General features: G+C 45.1%; 1 protein-coding gene across 1 annotated transcript in view; it reads right to left on the bottom strand.

The window, feature by feature from the left end:
• The window catches only part of TRAPPC12 (trafficking protein particle complex 12), an 89,518-nt gene that overhangs the window by 58,504 nt on the left and 15,229 nt on the right, over positions 1-15,785 (bottom strand). The window contains exon 3 of the mRNA XM_012656956.1: positions 8,574-8,690. Coding sequence (XP_012512410.1) covers positions 8,574-8,690 — 117 coding nt within the window. The remainder of the gene's footprint in view (positions 1-8,573; positions 8,691-15,785) is intronic.

Below are 15,785 nucleotides of genomic sequence, written 5' to 3'. Positions count from 1 at the left end.
GAATGATCACACATGCAGAAAAGATTTCTGTACAAATGGATTCATCCCAAGGTTATTTATAATAGCTTCAGATTATACAGCTATTAAAATGTTTTAAAAGATTCTTTAATATGGGGAAATGCCTACGATATGATAAATAATAAAAACCACAAACTGTATAAGCATAATATGAAATTTGTGTATAGCATATATACACAAATACATATGTATCCATCCTCATATATACACACATATGTGTATATATATTCATATATACTAAAATGTAAAAGAGCAGTGCTTAGTTTTTTTATATTATTTTTTTAAGTTGGCAGCTTTCATCTTTAAGGGCAATGGTTAAATAAAGAATTTTTTTTTTCCAGTTTTTCTGAAGCAAGTAAGAACTTGCTATTTGTAAAACCAGGAAGAAACACACCTGTGCCTAGGACAGTACCGGATATGCAAGGACCAGACTCATGCTTGCTGAACACTACCATATTTCAAACCAAGCATGGAAGGTGTAAGTTACTAATAAGTGTGGCGGCTAAAGCAGGAGGAAAGTTTTGTTTTGTTTTTTCTGAAAAATATATGGGTTTGGATACAATAGATATGAAATCTCCCGATGTTCAGTTCCCTGATGCCTGTACAGCTCCCAGGGAGCTCAATTTGTTATCTATCTGACAGATTTCAAATGCAATTAGAATTTGTGTGAGTGTAAAAATTTATAAATGAGAAAATTTGATTATGAATATTCATATATTTTTGAAACAAATATGAAATATAACACAGTAAAGGCTCCTGTCTCATTTTACATCCCATATGTATAGATACATCAATAAAATATTTAAATGTATAATAAAATTACTTGCAAGGACTTTGCAAATACAAAGTGTTCCATAAATGATTAAAAATAGCAAAATACATCACATAAGAAGCCTTCAGCTCTTGCTATGATTTCATATACTACATGTGTTTTCTATATCTCAAACTAGATCACTACTCTTAAAAATGAAGCAAAAACCTATCTTAATTATTCATTTTTTTTGCAAATGTAAATCTTTTAAAAAGTGGCTTCTCTTCTGACTGAAAAATAGAAAGCAGAAATGTTTATGCTCCTATTACAGCTTCCCTCAATAAAATTTTCCCATAGATGACTGAATATAAAGGATTTACTTGGATAATTGCTGCTATTGATTAAGTGTGCACTATTAGGCTAAGCAATTTTCTGATTAATATTGATTGGTCTATAAATGACATGCAGTCATATCTAAACAAACTTATACTGACCTGATAGCCAATTTTCCAGACGTCAGAACAACTCGATTACTTGAGACAATAACACGAAATATACCCTGCGGCAGGGAGTCTGGGCAGCCCTCTCCTCCTCCATTCTCAGGATGGAGACTCGGAGGCTGAGAGCCTGGGAGACCTGTCTGAGCTCACTGAGAGTGGGAGGGAAGGGGCAAGGCCCAGGCCAAGGCCCAGGCCCAGGCCCAGGCCCAGGCCCAGAGCGGGTGCCCAGCCAGGGAGGGCCCCACCGCAACTCGGATCTCTAAGCATTGATTCAGATTTGAATTATCCGCTGGTTTGAGAGTCAGACATGCCAGTAGAGGGAACAAAGAGATGAGGCTGTTTCCTTGTATCATAATTAGAAACAAACAAACAAAATTACAGGAAAAAAAGGAAAGAACACAAAAAAATCATGTTAGAAAAGCCTACCATTTACAATTTATACTTTTCCAAATAACTTCTTTCCCGATGAGAGAATACACAATACTTATTTGGCTACAGTTCAAGTTCACTTTGTGTTTCAAAGACATTTCCAGGCACAGGAATACTTTGCTCACACCGCGGGGACCGGAACGCGTCCTCTCGCGAGATCAGGCTTTGCCATCGCATCCCTCAGGGACCTGCAGGACACGGGGCCACGTCACGGGCACGGGGTCTCCTCGAGAGGTCTGATGAAGGGGCTCTGAGAAAGGATGGGGGAGGGGCAGCGACGCCCCGGGACTGGCAGCAGAGTGAAGCCCTTGGCAGGCCTGCGCCGGGGGTCTGGTGTGCAGGACAGTTGTCACAGCCTGAGGAGGAGGTTCCCGGCCACAGGGAGACTGCTTGGGTGAGGCGGGGGAGGGGCAGTGCAGCGCGCACCACGCGGCCCTGCGCCGAGCAGAGCAGCAGAGCGAGGTGCGTGGGAACAGATGTACGGGGCAGGCGCCAAATGAGTTTGGTCAGGTCAGATTTTTGAGGCCAAAAATAATTTTTAGTCTCCAGGGCTCTCCTGGACTTCAGAGCTGCGGCTAAGGGATAACCGCCCTGTTTGCAACATTAAGAAAAGCTAGCACCTTGTGGTCAGCCTTTTGCAGTTCACCTTTATTGCTATAACATAGGTTTTGAAATTTATCCATACTGATGAATGTGGCTCTAGTTAATTTATTTCAATTGCTCCAAATTATTTAATTGACTGTATGTAACATGATTTTCTTTTCCTTGTTATTAGGTATTAAGGTTTTCAATACAATTTTTGGCCAATACAAATAATATGGCAACAAACATTCTTGCACATGCCCTTTTACATACATGCACAAGAGTTTTTCGAAAGTATATTACCGGAAGTGGGACCGCTGGCCAAAGGTTATAGAAGCATTTATTTTATTAGCGGTTGTCCAACTGCTCTGCAAGGCGGTGAGGCCAGTTCACGCTCCCGCCACGATGCCGCCTGTCCCTGCCCAGCGGTGCTGCCGCTGATGGGCTTGTCAATCTCCCTCCGCGCCAGCGTTTCCCTCGTAGGAGCCTCCCGCTGGAGGCTTGTCCACGCACGTCAAGCGCGTCGGGGGTTTATTTTACCAGCCTGCGCAGAGCACAGCCTCAGCCTTCTGCGCTTCGGCCGTGCCCGTGAGGGGGCGCGGAGCTGCGGGGCCGCCGGGCCCCTCCGTGCAGTTCCCTGTGCAGCTCTGGGCACCTCGTGGCCAGTCCGGCGGGAGCTACGGGGAGGGGAGAGGGAGCGCGGAGGCCAGGCCAGAGCAGCCCGCATGGCGCGGAGCTGCAACGCCTGGCGCCATTTTCCTTCTAAAGTGGGACGCGACTTTGGGCGCTGTGAGGGACAGAGCCAGTTCTTACTATCACATGCTATTTGAAATTATAATTACTTATCTTCTCAGCGTGTTTTTGTTATTTTTATCTCATTTGCATTCTACCTTCTCTTTCCCCTTCCTGGTGGTTTTCCTCTACTTTCAATGATAGACGTCAGACATGTGCAACGGAGAAATCATTTTTAAAATCAGAATTTATACCATGAAATTTATACCATGAAATCTCACGAAAATCTCACAATTACTGTACACAACATGTGGAACTCTGGTAGTAGTTAGAGAGGAGAAAAATATCTAAATTTAAATAAATATTACTTTCTTCTACTAGGATTAAGATATAGGCTGTATTTGAAAAACCAAACAGGCACTCTACAACTTCTAAAAGATGAGAAAAATAGTCTAATAAAAAAATCACTCAAGTAACTAATAATACGTACATAACTTTTCTCCATCTAAGACTCAAACAGAATCATTAACTCTACACATGATACCACAGAAGTGATTAAAATGTCCTCCTCCCCAGGCTGTGACATTCATTTCCCCGTAAATTACAATCTTAGAACACTCTGATGTGACTTATGAAAATATATTCAGATCTCTGTCCTGGCCATAAGACAACAGGAATTATTTTAGGACACTCTGTAATTAAAATACCAGGGCAACGTGATGATCTAGTTATGAATACATTTCCTACCTTACCTAAGTTCCCTTGTTAGGACTGTTAATAAAATCTCTAATGGCCTCAAGTATTCTCAATGTATAAAAAAAAGGAACCATTGATGTATTTATTGATACTGGGAACAACCGAAGCAGGTAAAAAGACAGCCTGCAGAACAGGTTAATTACAACTAACCCCACGCGTGGCTTCGTGTGTGACTTTTAAACTCATCACTGTAAAATAAAGTCAAACACAGCCTGTCACTCCCGACGATGTATGAGAGTTTTTTCAAGGCCAAATAAAGGAACCACCACCACCCCCCTCTCAGCAAAGGAATGGTCAACTCACGTTATCGGTTTCACATGGGCCGGGCAGGGGCACCTTTACAGGGGTGGGAACCTGGAGCGGATTCGGTCAAAAGGCTGAAGGACCTAGAAGGCAACATGTGGCCTTAAGGCTGCAGGTCCCCATCCCTGCTTAGGACCTATAACGTCATTAGCAAATTACCAAGTAAACAGATCTTTACAAATCAGTTGGTTTTTTTCCCCCCCTTTAAAGGAGTACCTCCATATCTTTCCTTTCCAAAACTTTCCAATCATAGCAATAACTGTAGAATCACTTCACTAAAAGAAACTCAGTGAAGAATTTCATTGACATTAACTGAAAATTAAACTCTGTTATGTATAAAAAGTCTGCTAACCACCTAAACAGCGATTCCTATTTACCTTTTCGAGGACACATCCTTCTGTAAATATGATAAAAGATGCTGAGGAAAAAGGCAATCTGGGGAGCACACGATTTCCAGTGGCTCGCAGGCTGCCAGAGCATCTGTGTGCTCCATGTGCAGACGCCCACAGTTCAGACAATTTCCTACCTCTGATTTAGGACAGGGTCTCTGCCTGGGTTTTGCATTTACCCAAGTTAATGAAGAAAGACTTTAGTGTGCATTTTGGTGACCATTTGAGCGATGTTTCCACGACTCGGAGAGAGGGGGCGGAGGGAGGAGAGGGCAGGTCTCTGGGGCGGGTTTGGCTTCACAGAACCTGGAGGGTCCTTCCGTCCCTTCAAGGGGGGAACGGCTGGGACCTTTGCTCTGTGGCAACAACAGGCCTGAGGGATTCTTGCTGGGCTCCCAGGATTCCCAAGAGCTAGAGACCAGGATGCAGGGAGCTGGTGTCCAAGATCCAGGATAAGGAGCCGCTCTGCGGGAGGCGGACGCAGAGGAAGGGGAGGGAGAGGGGAGAGCTCACTGCTGGGGTCAGGAGGCAGCTGCATTTTGGTTGTGTCTGAAGACACTGATGAAGAACCACCCTTGAGTTATAAGAAATGTGTGAATATGAAATGTGTTCTTCCTTAAAAAAAATAATATCATAGTACTTCTAAATCTGAGTAATATACTCCGTAAGTGGTTAAGAAGGCAGAACTTCATGCAGCAAGAACTGTATCTTAGCAACCTTTACTGTTATTGCTTGAAACAAGAGGCTTAATGTGTTTGCTGAATGAATACAAAAACTGAAGAAACATAATTGAGAATTCGTTTCAATTCCATCAGATATGAAAAAATCTTCTTATGGGCAAATCCTACTCCTGGATACAACCCAGTCCTAGAAACTACTGCAAAGCATGATTCCCCCAGTGCATACATTCAGTGTTTCAGAAATACTGAGGCACTGGCAGAAGGCAGGCAGTGAGCAAAACCACCACCAGGAAGTGCAGTCTTCACTGGGCTGTGCAGACCCTTCAGGGACACAGGGCGGTAGGGACAGTTCTGATGATGAGGAGCTAGGACCTCTAGGTTGTTGTCTTGGGCCAAGCTCTTCTATTTTCTAGCTTAGTTTTCTAATCTGAAAAGTGAGATTTTGGACTATATTAATTTTCCAAAAGAAAAAAAAAATTTGGGGGGGGAAAAGGTATCACTCTGTGGCCCACACTAGAGTACAGTGGCATCATCAGAGCTCACTGTAACCTCACACGATCTTCTTGCCTCAGCCTCTCAAGTTGCTGGGACTATAGGCATATGCCAACACTCCTGGCTAATTTTTCTATTTTTTGTAGAGACGGGGTCTTGCTATGTTGAATCCTGGCCTCAAAGGATCCTCCTTGGCTTCCTGAAGCTCTAGGATTACAGGCCTGAGCCACCACGCCCAATCTTCAAAATTTTTAAATAGCAAAACTCCTCCACCACTCCCTCCATCCCCCCCCCAAAAGAAATCTCAAGAGAGACTTCAACATATAAAGCAGACACTGCTGAAGTTCTCCCCTGGCCCTGGCCCTCCCAGTTCACCCCCCGGCCATGCCCAAGGCTGCCCTCCCTGGAACCCCAGGGTTCTCAGAAACACAGTTTGAAAACACGTCAGATTAGACTTCAACTCCTAGCAAATCCTCCTCTCCTTTTCTCTCATGGTGGGGGAAGAAAAGTTCCATCTTTTTCCAAACTAATCTTCCACTGTGGTTTCGTTTCTTCTTCACTCTTCTGGGGACTCGGCTGGCAGTCCCCGACACCAGACTCCGTACGAGTTCCTGCATTCGTTTCTTGAAACCAATGGCCTGACTCCGCTTTCTCAAAAGAGTAGCTTCCTCCCTGGGGTCCTCTTCTCTACTCACTCACTCTCCCCTTTACTTATTCAAAGAAACGTGCGCCCATTGCTGCCTGACTGTGCAGGCCTAGAGAGTCACCGGTGAGTAAGACACACCTTCCCGCCTGTCACAGTGCTTATCGCAGATCTTTAATTGTTGCAGACTGGCTCTGCCTCCACCCAGAGATACAGCATTTATTACTGATGCTGATGACGTGTCACCTTCCAGTGCAGGCATGTGACGGAGTCAGGATAAAACCCACGTAACTAAGGGCACTTTGCCAATGTTCAGGACTTTTTCAAAAACAGGCTCTTTTGGCAAGACCCCAAAAAAGATTTTCCAAGAAAGCAATCAGGGATCAAAGGAAGATGACAATCAAGACTGAAGAATAAGAATATAAGAAATTAACCTTTGAGTGAAATGGAGAGGATTTTAATTCTTTTTCCTTCTTGCTTTTATAGGAAGCAAGAGATCTACTGACAACAGAAAACAAGAAAATTAAAGCTGGGGTATGAAGTCAAAAGAGAGGGACCAGGAAATCCAGTATCGGAGGGAGCGATGTCGCTCCTTGACCTCCTGGTGGAACGCAGCCCCGCTATGCTTCCTGAAAGGCCTGCAGGTGACAGACACTTGGGGTCTGCTTGTCACAGCAGGGAGCTGCGCCCTGCACAGGAGCTTTGGGCCATCACTGCAGGGGCAGCCCCGGCTTGTCTCGAGCCCAGGAAAGCTCCTAAAGTGGTACAGAAGTCACAACACCACACAGTTATGAGGATGCCTGAATTCAAGAGAACTAGTCAATTACGAACAGGAACTTCGTTACTTTGCTGAATGTTACTGCTAGAGATCAAGACACAACTGCCCTCCTGTGGTTCTGGTTTAAGACTTTGGCCTCACAAACATCAGTGATCTCTGGCAGAATGAGGACAGGAATACACCTGACTTTCAGATACTGACTTAAAGGTAGAGATGATGTAACAAAAAAGGAACTAGGATTATTTTATTCTGAGTTTTACTATAAAGTCTCTGCAACCAAGTGATTTACATACCACTGTCTCAACACCAGAGATGGTCACCTCTCAGTGGAGACTGAACTGCAGGCTTCTCCAAAACAAACTTTAAAAAAATCCCTTTTTTTTTTGTACTTCACAGGCTAACTTTCCCCTCTGACTTAAATGGGCGGCAAACTTAAATCCTCAATCAATTTCTACACCTCTCAACTATTGTGTCTTGAAGAACTTAAGCTTACACTAGGTGAAATCTGGAGTTTCGTATAGAAGAATTAGTTACGACAAAGAAAAACAAGCTGGGGAACCCTTAGAAAAGAAGTGAAGCGAAGTAGGAGACTCTATTCTCCTTTGCAAAGGTTGAAAAGTGAATACGCGTCCTTCAGATTGTTCATCCAAACCAAGAGTGAGCACAAAGACGAGGAGCCACTGAAAGGCAGTCAGGGAGAGGGCTGAATTTCAACGCGACAGTTTTCAACAGCCAGTGGGACATGTTCCCAAAGTCACGCACCTCACTCTCCAAACCCCTCCGATAAAGCACCCGCTGACTGTGCTCAGATGTGGAGCACGGCGTGGCTGAGCCCACCCTAGGACGAGCTGTAGGAACAATTCCATAGTACACAGAGGAAGCTAAGCTGGGGAGAGGGGGCGGTGGGGGACGTGGCTGTCCTTTGAGAGTATTTACCAGGTGGCTGCCTTAGGATTCCTGAATGAAACGCAGGTGAGAGAATTCCGGTATTTTCTCCTTAATAAAGGAAAGCAACTCAACACTATTAAAGCTGTCTCACAGATTAGAAATTCCCTGGAAACAAATCAACATGTATAGTATGGGTGATCCAGTATTAAAGAATTTTTAAAAATCGACTAATGGAATTCCTGGCAAAGTTTAAAAATGTTTAGAACTCCACCTATTCAATAATAAAATTTCTACCTGGAATGGAGAAAATGGAGTATATTTTAAAAATCAAACATAAAATCATTTATCTCTATCATATTTGATGAAGCATACTTGATCAAAGTATATGCTATTCAAGTAATTTAATCATTTAAAATAATGGCATTTTAACTGATTAGACTTAAAAATATCTGTGTATTAATATGATGCTTTTTGCTGTTACAGGACTGGTATCTAATACAATAAAATTCTCACTCATGTGCAGGGCTTTGGATAACATAGTACGTTCAAAGTAATTCCCTTCTATAGAAAATATTATCAAGGAAGGTAATACTTATCAAAAACAAATGAAAATCAAACGCAGTGTTACTTACAATGAGCTGTTTCAATCCGACGAAAGACTGTTCCACCGAGGCGGCATTCAGGACTTGTCTCTTTGCCGCAGCTTTTTCACCCAGAAAGCGAAGCATCAAGTCTTTAACCGCATCTCCCTGGAAAGAGCGTAAGGAAACTATGTCAAGACAACAAAATGTCAATGAAACTCAGCTAACCAGAACTCATAACTAAACAAAATCCCTCTGTTCTCCATTAGCTTATAGAGGTAAAAATGTTAGTTACATTATCGTAAAACTTCAATCAACCAGAAGCTAAATTACCATGACTGTTAACAAAATGTATAATTTTGGAATTGTTCTTCATTTTGAAGAAGAAATGGTGAATCACCACCACCTGTACCTGCTTACAGTAAGCGCCCAAACCAAGCCAGGAGAGGGGCTGCAGGTGAGGGGCTTGGGAGGCCTGGGTGGGGGAGGTGACACTGCTGGAGGCACCAGCCTGCTGGGAGGGCCACCTGCAGTGCGGGGCTCACGCGGGGGCACGCAGGCCTGACCAGTCTGCCTGAACCCCATCCATTCGCCACGCCTGCCTGGGCCTCCAGGAGAGGCTTTCGGGCCAGGGCTGAAGAAGGTGAGAGACCAATGGCATGGAGGGGCCGCTCTGCTTTGGATGCCAGGCTCATAGCCAGGCCGGGGGACAACGGGCCCTTCTCCCAGCAGGTCCTTCACTGCCTTGCTCAGCCAGGCCCTCTGCTCACGGGAGTAGGGGGCACTTTATGCTGCAGGCCAGGGAGGGGTCCACATTCGCCTCTGCACTGGGGCCATTTCTATCTCCTAACCAGACTCTTCAGATGATGCTGATCTTTAGACCCTGCTAAACAACATTGCAAGTGGAATCTGAAGCATGTTACTTTAAAGGGAAGACATAAAAGGGCTGGGGGAGCGAGGAGCTTTTGTATGGGCTGGGAAAGAAGAGATGTACCGACGGGGGACCCACCAGGGATCCGTGTCTTAGCCGGTGTGAGACTTGGGGACGTGCCCAAGCAAGAAGCCCAGGTGATCAGTGTTTACGAGCCAGCAGAACTGCCAGTGGCTACAGAGAAAGGTACGGCATGCCCGAGCTGCAAGTTACCACGGCAAATGACGCACGGGGAGAAGCTAGTAACCACCGCAGTCACAGCCCGCAGTCTGCAGGGCTGTTTTGTGGCTGCAGTGCTGTTTTGTGGCTGCAGTGCTGTTTTGTGGCTGCAGTGCAGGCTGAGGGAGAGCCCAGGGCGAGGCCTGCTGGCTGGACACCACGCCCCTCAGAGGTCAGCGAGAAGGACACTCACTACTGCGTGGCCGGCTGCAAGGCAGGCCAGGACAAAGAGCTGTGACAGGGACAAAGCTCTGGACATCTCTCTCCCTACTGGAGCCTGAGGAAAGGTGCTGCAGGGAGGGAGCAGCTCTGGAACGCCACGAGACCGGGAGCAGCCCCAAAGCGGCCCAGCCCTCCCCGACATGTGCCCTGGGTGCCCTGGGGGCAGCGGCTGCTGATCGAGCAGCACAGCACAAGGCCCCAAGGTCTCTCGGTGAGCCGAAGAGAGAAACTAAAACTAGGACAACCCCAAGTCGGGGGCAGGGGCGGGGGCGCAGAGGAAGCCAAAATCTCTCCTCTCAGCACAAAGCCTGAGCCCCAGGGAGGCTAACGCTAATACTGCAGGAGGACAGGGAGCACATGGCCACGGAGGACACGGAGAAATCGCTGTGGAAGTGCTCTCTGCACCGACCTCGCCACTGGCTCAGATCCCTTCCCCTTGTTCTCCTAGGCTGGCTGGGGGAAGAAAGCACGGAAGCAGTTCTGCTAATAAGCAAGGTTATTTCAATCTTTTGCTATCTTTCAAAATGGTGACACTTAAAAGCAGTGACTAGACCATGTGAGCAAGAGACGCAGAGAAGCTGCTGACATGGTCTGCTTCTCTCGCTCTGCCAACACCCTTCTGTGGAGAGAACGACAGCCTGTGGCGGGGGTGGGGCGGGAGCCTGGTGGCGCCAGGTCACGGGCCTGCCTGTCCCTGGGTCTAAGCCTTCTGCTTGCAGCGGCCAGGCCTCGCGTCTTCTCACATGGGGCAAAGGTCTAGGAGCAGCAGTTTTATAATTTCTGCCTCCAGAGAGTTAAGGTGAAGTACTTCAAATACCAGAGCCACAAAAGCAGCTAACTGATCTAGGAGCGATAATTAAAGGGCAAAATAAAAGAGCTTAGACATATGGCTCCATAAAGCTTTGCAAAAATGCAACTCCTATCAGACAAAGAGCATTATCTTAGCCAGAGGAACAGGGAGCTGGGCAAAGAGCAAAACTGGATCTGAATGCCGGGGAGGGAAGGCCAATTTAAATCCTCCATCCCTGCAACATTCTCAATTAACGAGACCGCACTGCAGAAATCTCTTGTCCTTAAAATTCTGTTAACACTTTAGCTACCACAGGAAGTTCCTGAGATATTAGCATATGACTACCAAACATCCTGCCTCTGTAAGTCCAAGGACTCTGACAAATGTCTTAAGACAAACCTAACCCTGCTGTGTCACTAAACTGAGGGCAATCATGGCACGATGAGATTGAGGCGTTTTGTAAGCACATCTTCCAGCGGCCACTGGAGCGTGGGGAGGGACGTGTGCAGAGCTGCGCTGTCGCACTGGGAGGGAGTCCAGCCAGAACCAGCAGATCCTTAAAATCAGCAAACCAGTAAGTGAGGGTCTTCTCTATCCAAGGCAAGGTTCGGGGAACACAGAAGAGATCTGACATGAACATGTCACATCTGGGACTCATCACCGTCTGACAACGTAGAACGCCGGCCCACTCTCCCGGTCAGGTATTTATGGAAGAGAACGTGCTGGTTCTCACAGCCAGCAGGTGGTGATGGGCTTGCAGCCCCTCCTGCAAGCGGGGACGGTCTTAGTAATCCCTTCTTCGTTTTAATGGCCAAAGACAAAACAGACCCCAGAGCAGCTGATTCGAAGCGTACGGGCCTTACTGTCCGGGACACCTAAAGAGACGGTGGTCACGGGGCAGTGTCCTTGAAAAGACGTGGCACCTGCACCTGGCACACGACACGCTGAGCTTCCTGCCAAGTCCCCAATGGAGACACTTGCTGTTCATCCTGGGAGCATCTGTCCTCTGGCTCTAGTGTTTGCTTTCTCCCAGGCAATGTGGAAACACCTGAACAAAAACTACAAGCAAAAACAGAACAAAATTCCAAACTCAAGGATGTGGAGACACTGGAACCCTCTTACATCACTGGTGGGAATGTAAAATGGGACAGCCGTTTTGGAAAACAGTCTGGCGGTTCCCAGATGTGAAACAGAGTTGCCACATAACGTGGCAATTCCTCACCTGGCTATACAACAGGAGAACTGAAACCACACGTCCACACAAACACCGGTACATGATGTTACAGCAGCACTGCTCAACAGCGAAAAGATGCTAACAGCCCACATGTCCATGAATGGATAAAATACGGAATATCCATACGATAGACTATTATTTGTCAATAAAAAGAAATGACATCCTGATACATGCTACAACATAACAGACCCTTAAAAATGTTATATTTACTGAAAGAAGCCGGTCAGGAAATACCATGTCTTGTATGATCCCATTTATATGAAATGTCCAGAACAAGAAAACCCATAGAGACAGGTTGCCTGGAGCTGGGGTGGGGAGTGATTGCTAATGGGTTTGAGGCTTCTTTTGGGGGTGATGAAAATGTTCTAAAAATTAATTGTGGCAATGGTTGTACAACTCGGTCAATATATTAACAGTGGTTGAATTGCATGTTTTAAATGTGTGAATTTATGGTACCTGAATTATTAATATATCTCAACACTGTAGAACCAAAATCAAACATAAACCTCTTTTCTCATGAGGCCCTAAACAAATGGGGATTTTGAAAAACGTTTTCACGGGTAAATGTTACAAAGAGGCTTGGACCAGCCTCTCCTAATCTTCCCTGCTCCGTGCACATGCTTCCATTCAATGGAGTGTTCTTTAGACTGGGAACTTAAGGAAAAGAAAAGAGGCCCATTTGTGAGTGTGGTGAACAAAAGCAGCAGCAGTAACTTTTGCTTTTGTCTGTTTCTGACTAAGAGGGACTGGACTTACTGTCCTAACGTGAACAAACACAACAATGGACAACAAAATTTAACAACAGTTTTCAGACACGGAAAAGACTGTAATCTGAGAGAAGGGAGAAATGAGTTGAAGCCGGGCATGGTGGCTCACACCTGTAGTCCCGGCACTTTGGGAGGCTGAGGCAGGAGGACTGCTTGAGCCCAGGAGTTTGAGGTTGTAGTGAGCTATGATGCAGTCTCATATGCAACTCCAGCTCAGGCAACAAAGCAAGACCCAGTCTCAAAAAAAAAAAAAAAATTACTAGACATGTAACAAGAAAGTACATGTGACCCATAACTAAGAGAAAAATTAAACAGAAATAGACCCAGAAATTACAGAGATAATGGAGTTTTCAGAAAAGAACCTTTTCTTTTATTAAGAGACCTACGTTGCTCAGGCTGGACGCAAACTCCTGGGCTCAAGCGATCCTCCTGCCTCAGCCTCCCTGGCAGCTGGGACTACAGGTGTGTGCCACCATGCCCGGCCCGGAAGAGGACTTTAAGACATCTCTTATAAATGTTCTCAAAGAGCGAAAGTAAAACTTGAAAATGATAAGGAAAGTAAAAGATATAAAAAAGAATCCAATAAAAATTCTGGAGACAAAAAATGTGGACAAGTCACAGAATAGGATCAACCGCAAACTAAAAAGTGCGGAAAACTTAAGGACACAGCAACAGGAATTTCAAATTTAACCACACACGCACAAGGGACAGAAAAATAAAATCAATACCAAAAACTTATCCTCAGTAACGCTGTGGCAATATCAAGTAGTATGTGTAACTGGAGCTTCCAGAATAGAGGAGAGAGAGGGAAGACACAAAAAACATTTGAAGAACTAATGACCAAAAAATTTCCCCAAATTGACAAAAATGATAAACTCCCAGATCCAGGAGGGTCATTGAATTCCAAGCAAGATAAACAGAAAAGAAAACCATGTGAAGGCACATAAGAATGAAATTGCTGCAAAATCAGAGATAACATCTTAAAGCAACCAGAGGAAAAAATACACATTAGGTACGGAAGAGCAAGGGTAAGAATTTCTGCAGACTGCTCATCAGAAACTATGCAAACTGGAGGACACTGGGACGGCATCTTAAAAGGCAGGGAAAACCTGTAAGCTGGGCACCGGAGCTCACACCTGTAACCCAGCAATTTGGGAGGCCAAGGCAGGAGGATCACTTGAGGCCAGGAGTTCAAGACCACCCTTGACAACATAGGGGGACCTTGTCTCTACGAAAAAAAAAACAAATTAGCTGGGTGTGGTGGTGCAACCCTATAGTCCTAGTTACTCGGGAGGCTGAGGGAGAGGATCACTTGAGCCCAGGAATTTGAGGTTACAGTGAGCTGTGATCAGGCCACTGCACTCCAGCCTGGGTGACAGAGTGAGACCCTGTCTGTACAAAACAAAAAAAAACCAAAAAAACCCCCAAACCCCTGTCAACCTAGGATTCTATATATTGTAAACATATTGTATATCTGTCAATAATAACTTTTAAAAATGAAGATGAAATAATTTTTTAAACCAATAAAAGCTGAGAGAATCCAGAGCTAGAAGACCTGCACCAAAAAATTTAAATTTCTGCCCTTCAAAGCCACTGTAAGAAAATGCAAAAGCAAGGCACAGAATGGGAAAAAAAAAAAAATTGCAATTCATCTACTGCAATAATAAATCATTTCTATCCGGAGCATTTAAAGAACTCATAAAACTCATTAACAATGAGACAAATATACAAAGTTTAAAAGATGGGAAAAAATTTGAACAGATTATTTCACAAAGAAGATATACAAACAGCTTATATATCAAAAAGTTCAATAACATCAATCATCAGGGAAATGCAAAAATAAAAAAAACGTTGACCACACCAAGGATGTGGAACAACTGGAACTCTCACATGTGGCTGAAATGTAAAGTCGTGCCCCACTTTGGAAACCAGTTCAGCTATTTCTTGTAAACATACTTTTATCATGAAACCAAGAAAATGCACTATTCGGTTTTTACCCAAGAGAAATGGAACATGTGTCCGTATGAAGGATTGTATAGAAATGTGCATTCCTAACATTCATATTTGGCTAAATTACAAATAACAGGAGCATGAGAAAGAGAGAGAAAATATACAGTATTAGCTCTGTATGACTTCCACCTAAATAGTCTTTTTGTGGCTTAGTCTAAAAACCTACCTACAATTTATAAAATAATTTACTAGAAAATGGGTTTGGAACCTACTTACAAGCTAGATAATTCCTGTATATGTAGCAGGGGGTTTAGCTGCCAGTAATGATTCAAAGCTGGCTGTAATTATGGATTGCAGATTCAGACACTTTCAGCGCTAGAGGGACTCACTGCAGAAAGATGACTGCAGTCATCACTGCAGATGGATGACTAATAAGTCATCCGTCAATCTCTTTCAATTACAGAACTTCCCAGTTTTGCCTGCACACATGGCTGCCTGGCTAAAAAGTATTTCCAGCCTTCTTGGTGGCTTGGTGTAGCCAAGTGACTAAATTCTGGGTCAAGGGATGTGGGCAGACATATACTCCATCTTCCACGTGAAGCATCTCCAAAGGACACTACTACTGTGTCCCCCAGTCCCCACCTCCTCCCGATGGCCAGAAGATGGTTGGGGAGAAGCGTCCTGGCCTCTGTCTAGGAAGGCAGACCCACTCTACAGGCTGGGGCTGCCCACCTCTGTGCAGGGAGGCGCCGGCCACCACAGGGAAACTCACTTGTACCCTGCTCCAGCCACTGCGTCTGTGCCTTTCTTTGTTAATACAGCTGAGCCCAACATCCTAACTGTAGATTTATCAAACCCTTTCATTTTACAGATAAGAAACTTAAGCCACTGATGAATTCCCCTGGGTTACACAGGTTATTGACAAAGCAAGAATTTGGAACCAGTTATCCTAATTCAAGGTTTCTTTGTATGTTCACGTATTGAACAGAAGAATGTCTACATATCAGGCAATTTCTGGGGCCCTGGAAAAAGTTCTCTGCTCCTGGCCGGGCGCAGTGGCTCACGCCTGTAATCCTAACACTCTGGGAGGCCGAGGCGGGCGGATCGTTTGAGCTCAGGAGTTCGAGACCAGCCTGAGCAAGAGCGAGAC

Source organism: Propithecus coquereli, unplaced genomic scaffold (assembly GCF_000956105.1).
Source record: "Propithecus coquereli isolate 6110/MARCELLA unplaced genomic scaffold, Pcoq_1.0 Scaffold529, whole genome shotgun sequence".
Lineage (NCBI taxonomy): Eukaryota > Metazoa > Chordata > Mammalia > Primates > Indriidae > Propithecus > Propithecus coquereli.
This window is presented reverse-complemented; position numbering and strand designations above follow the sequence as displayed.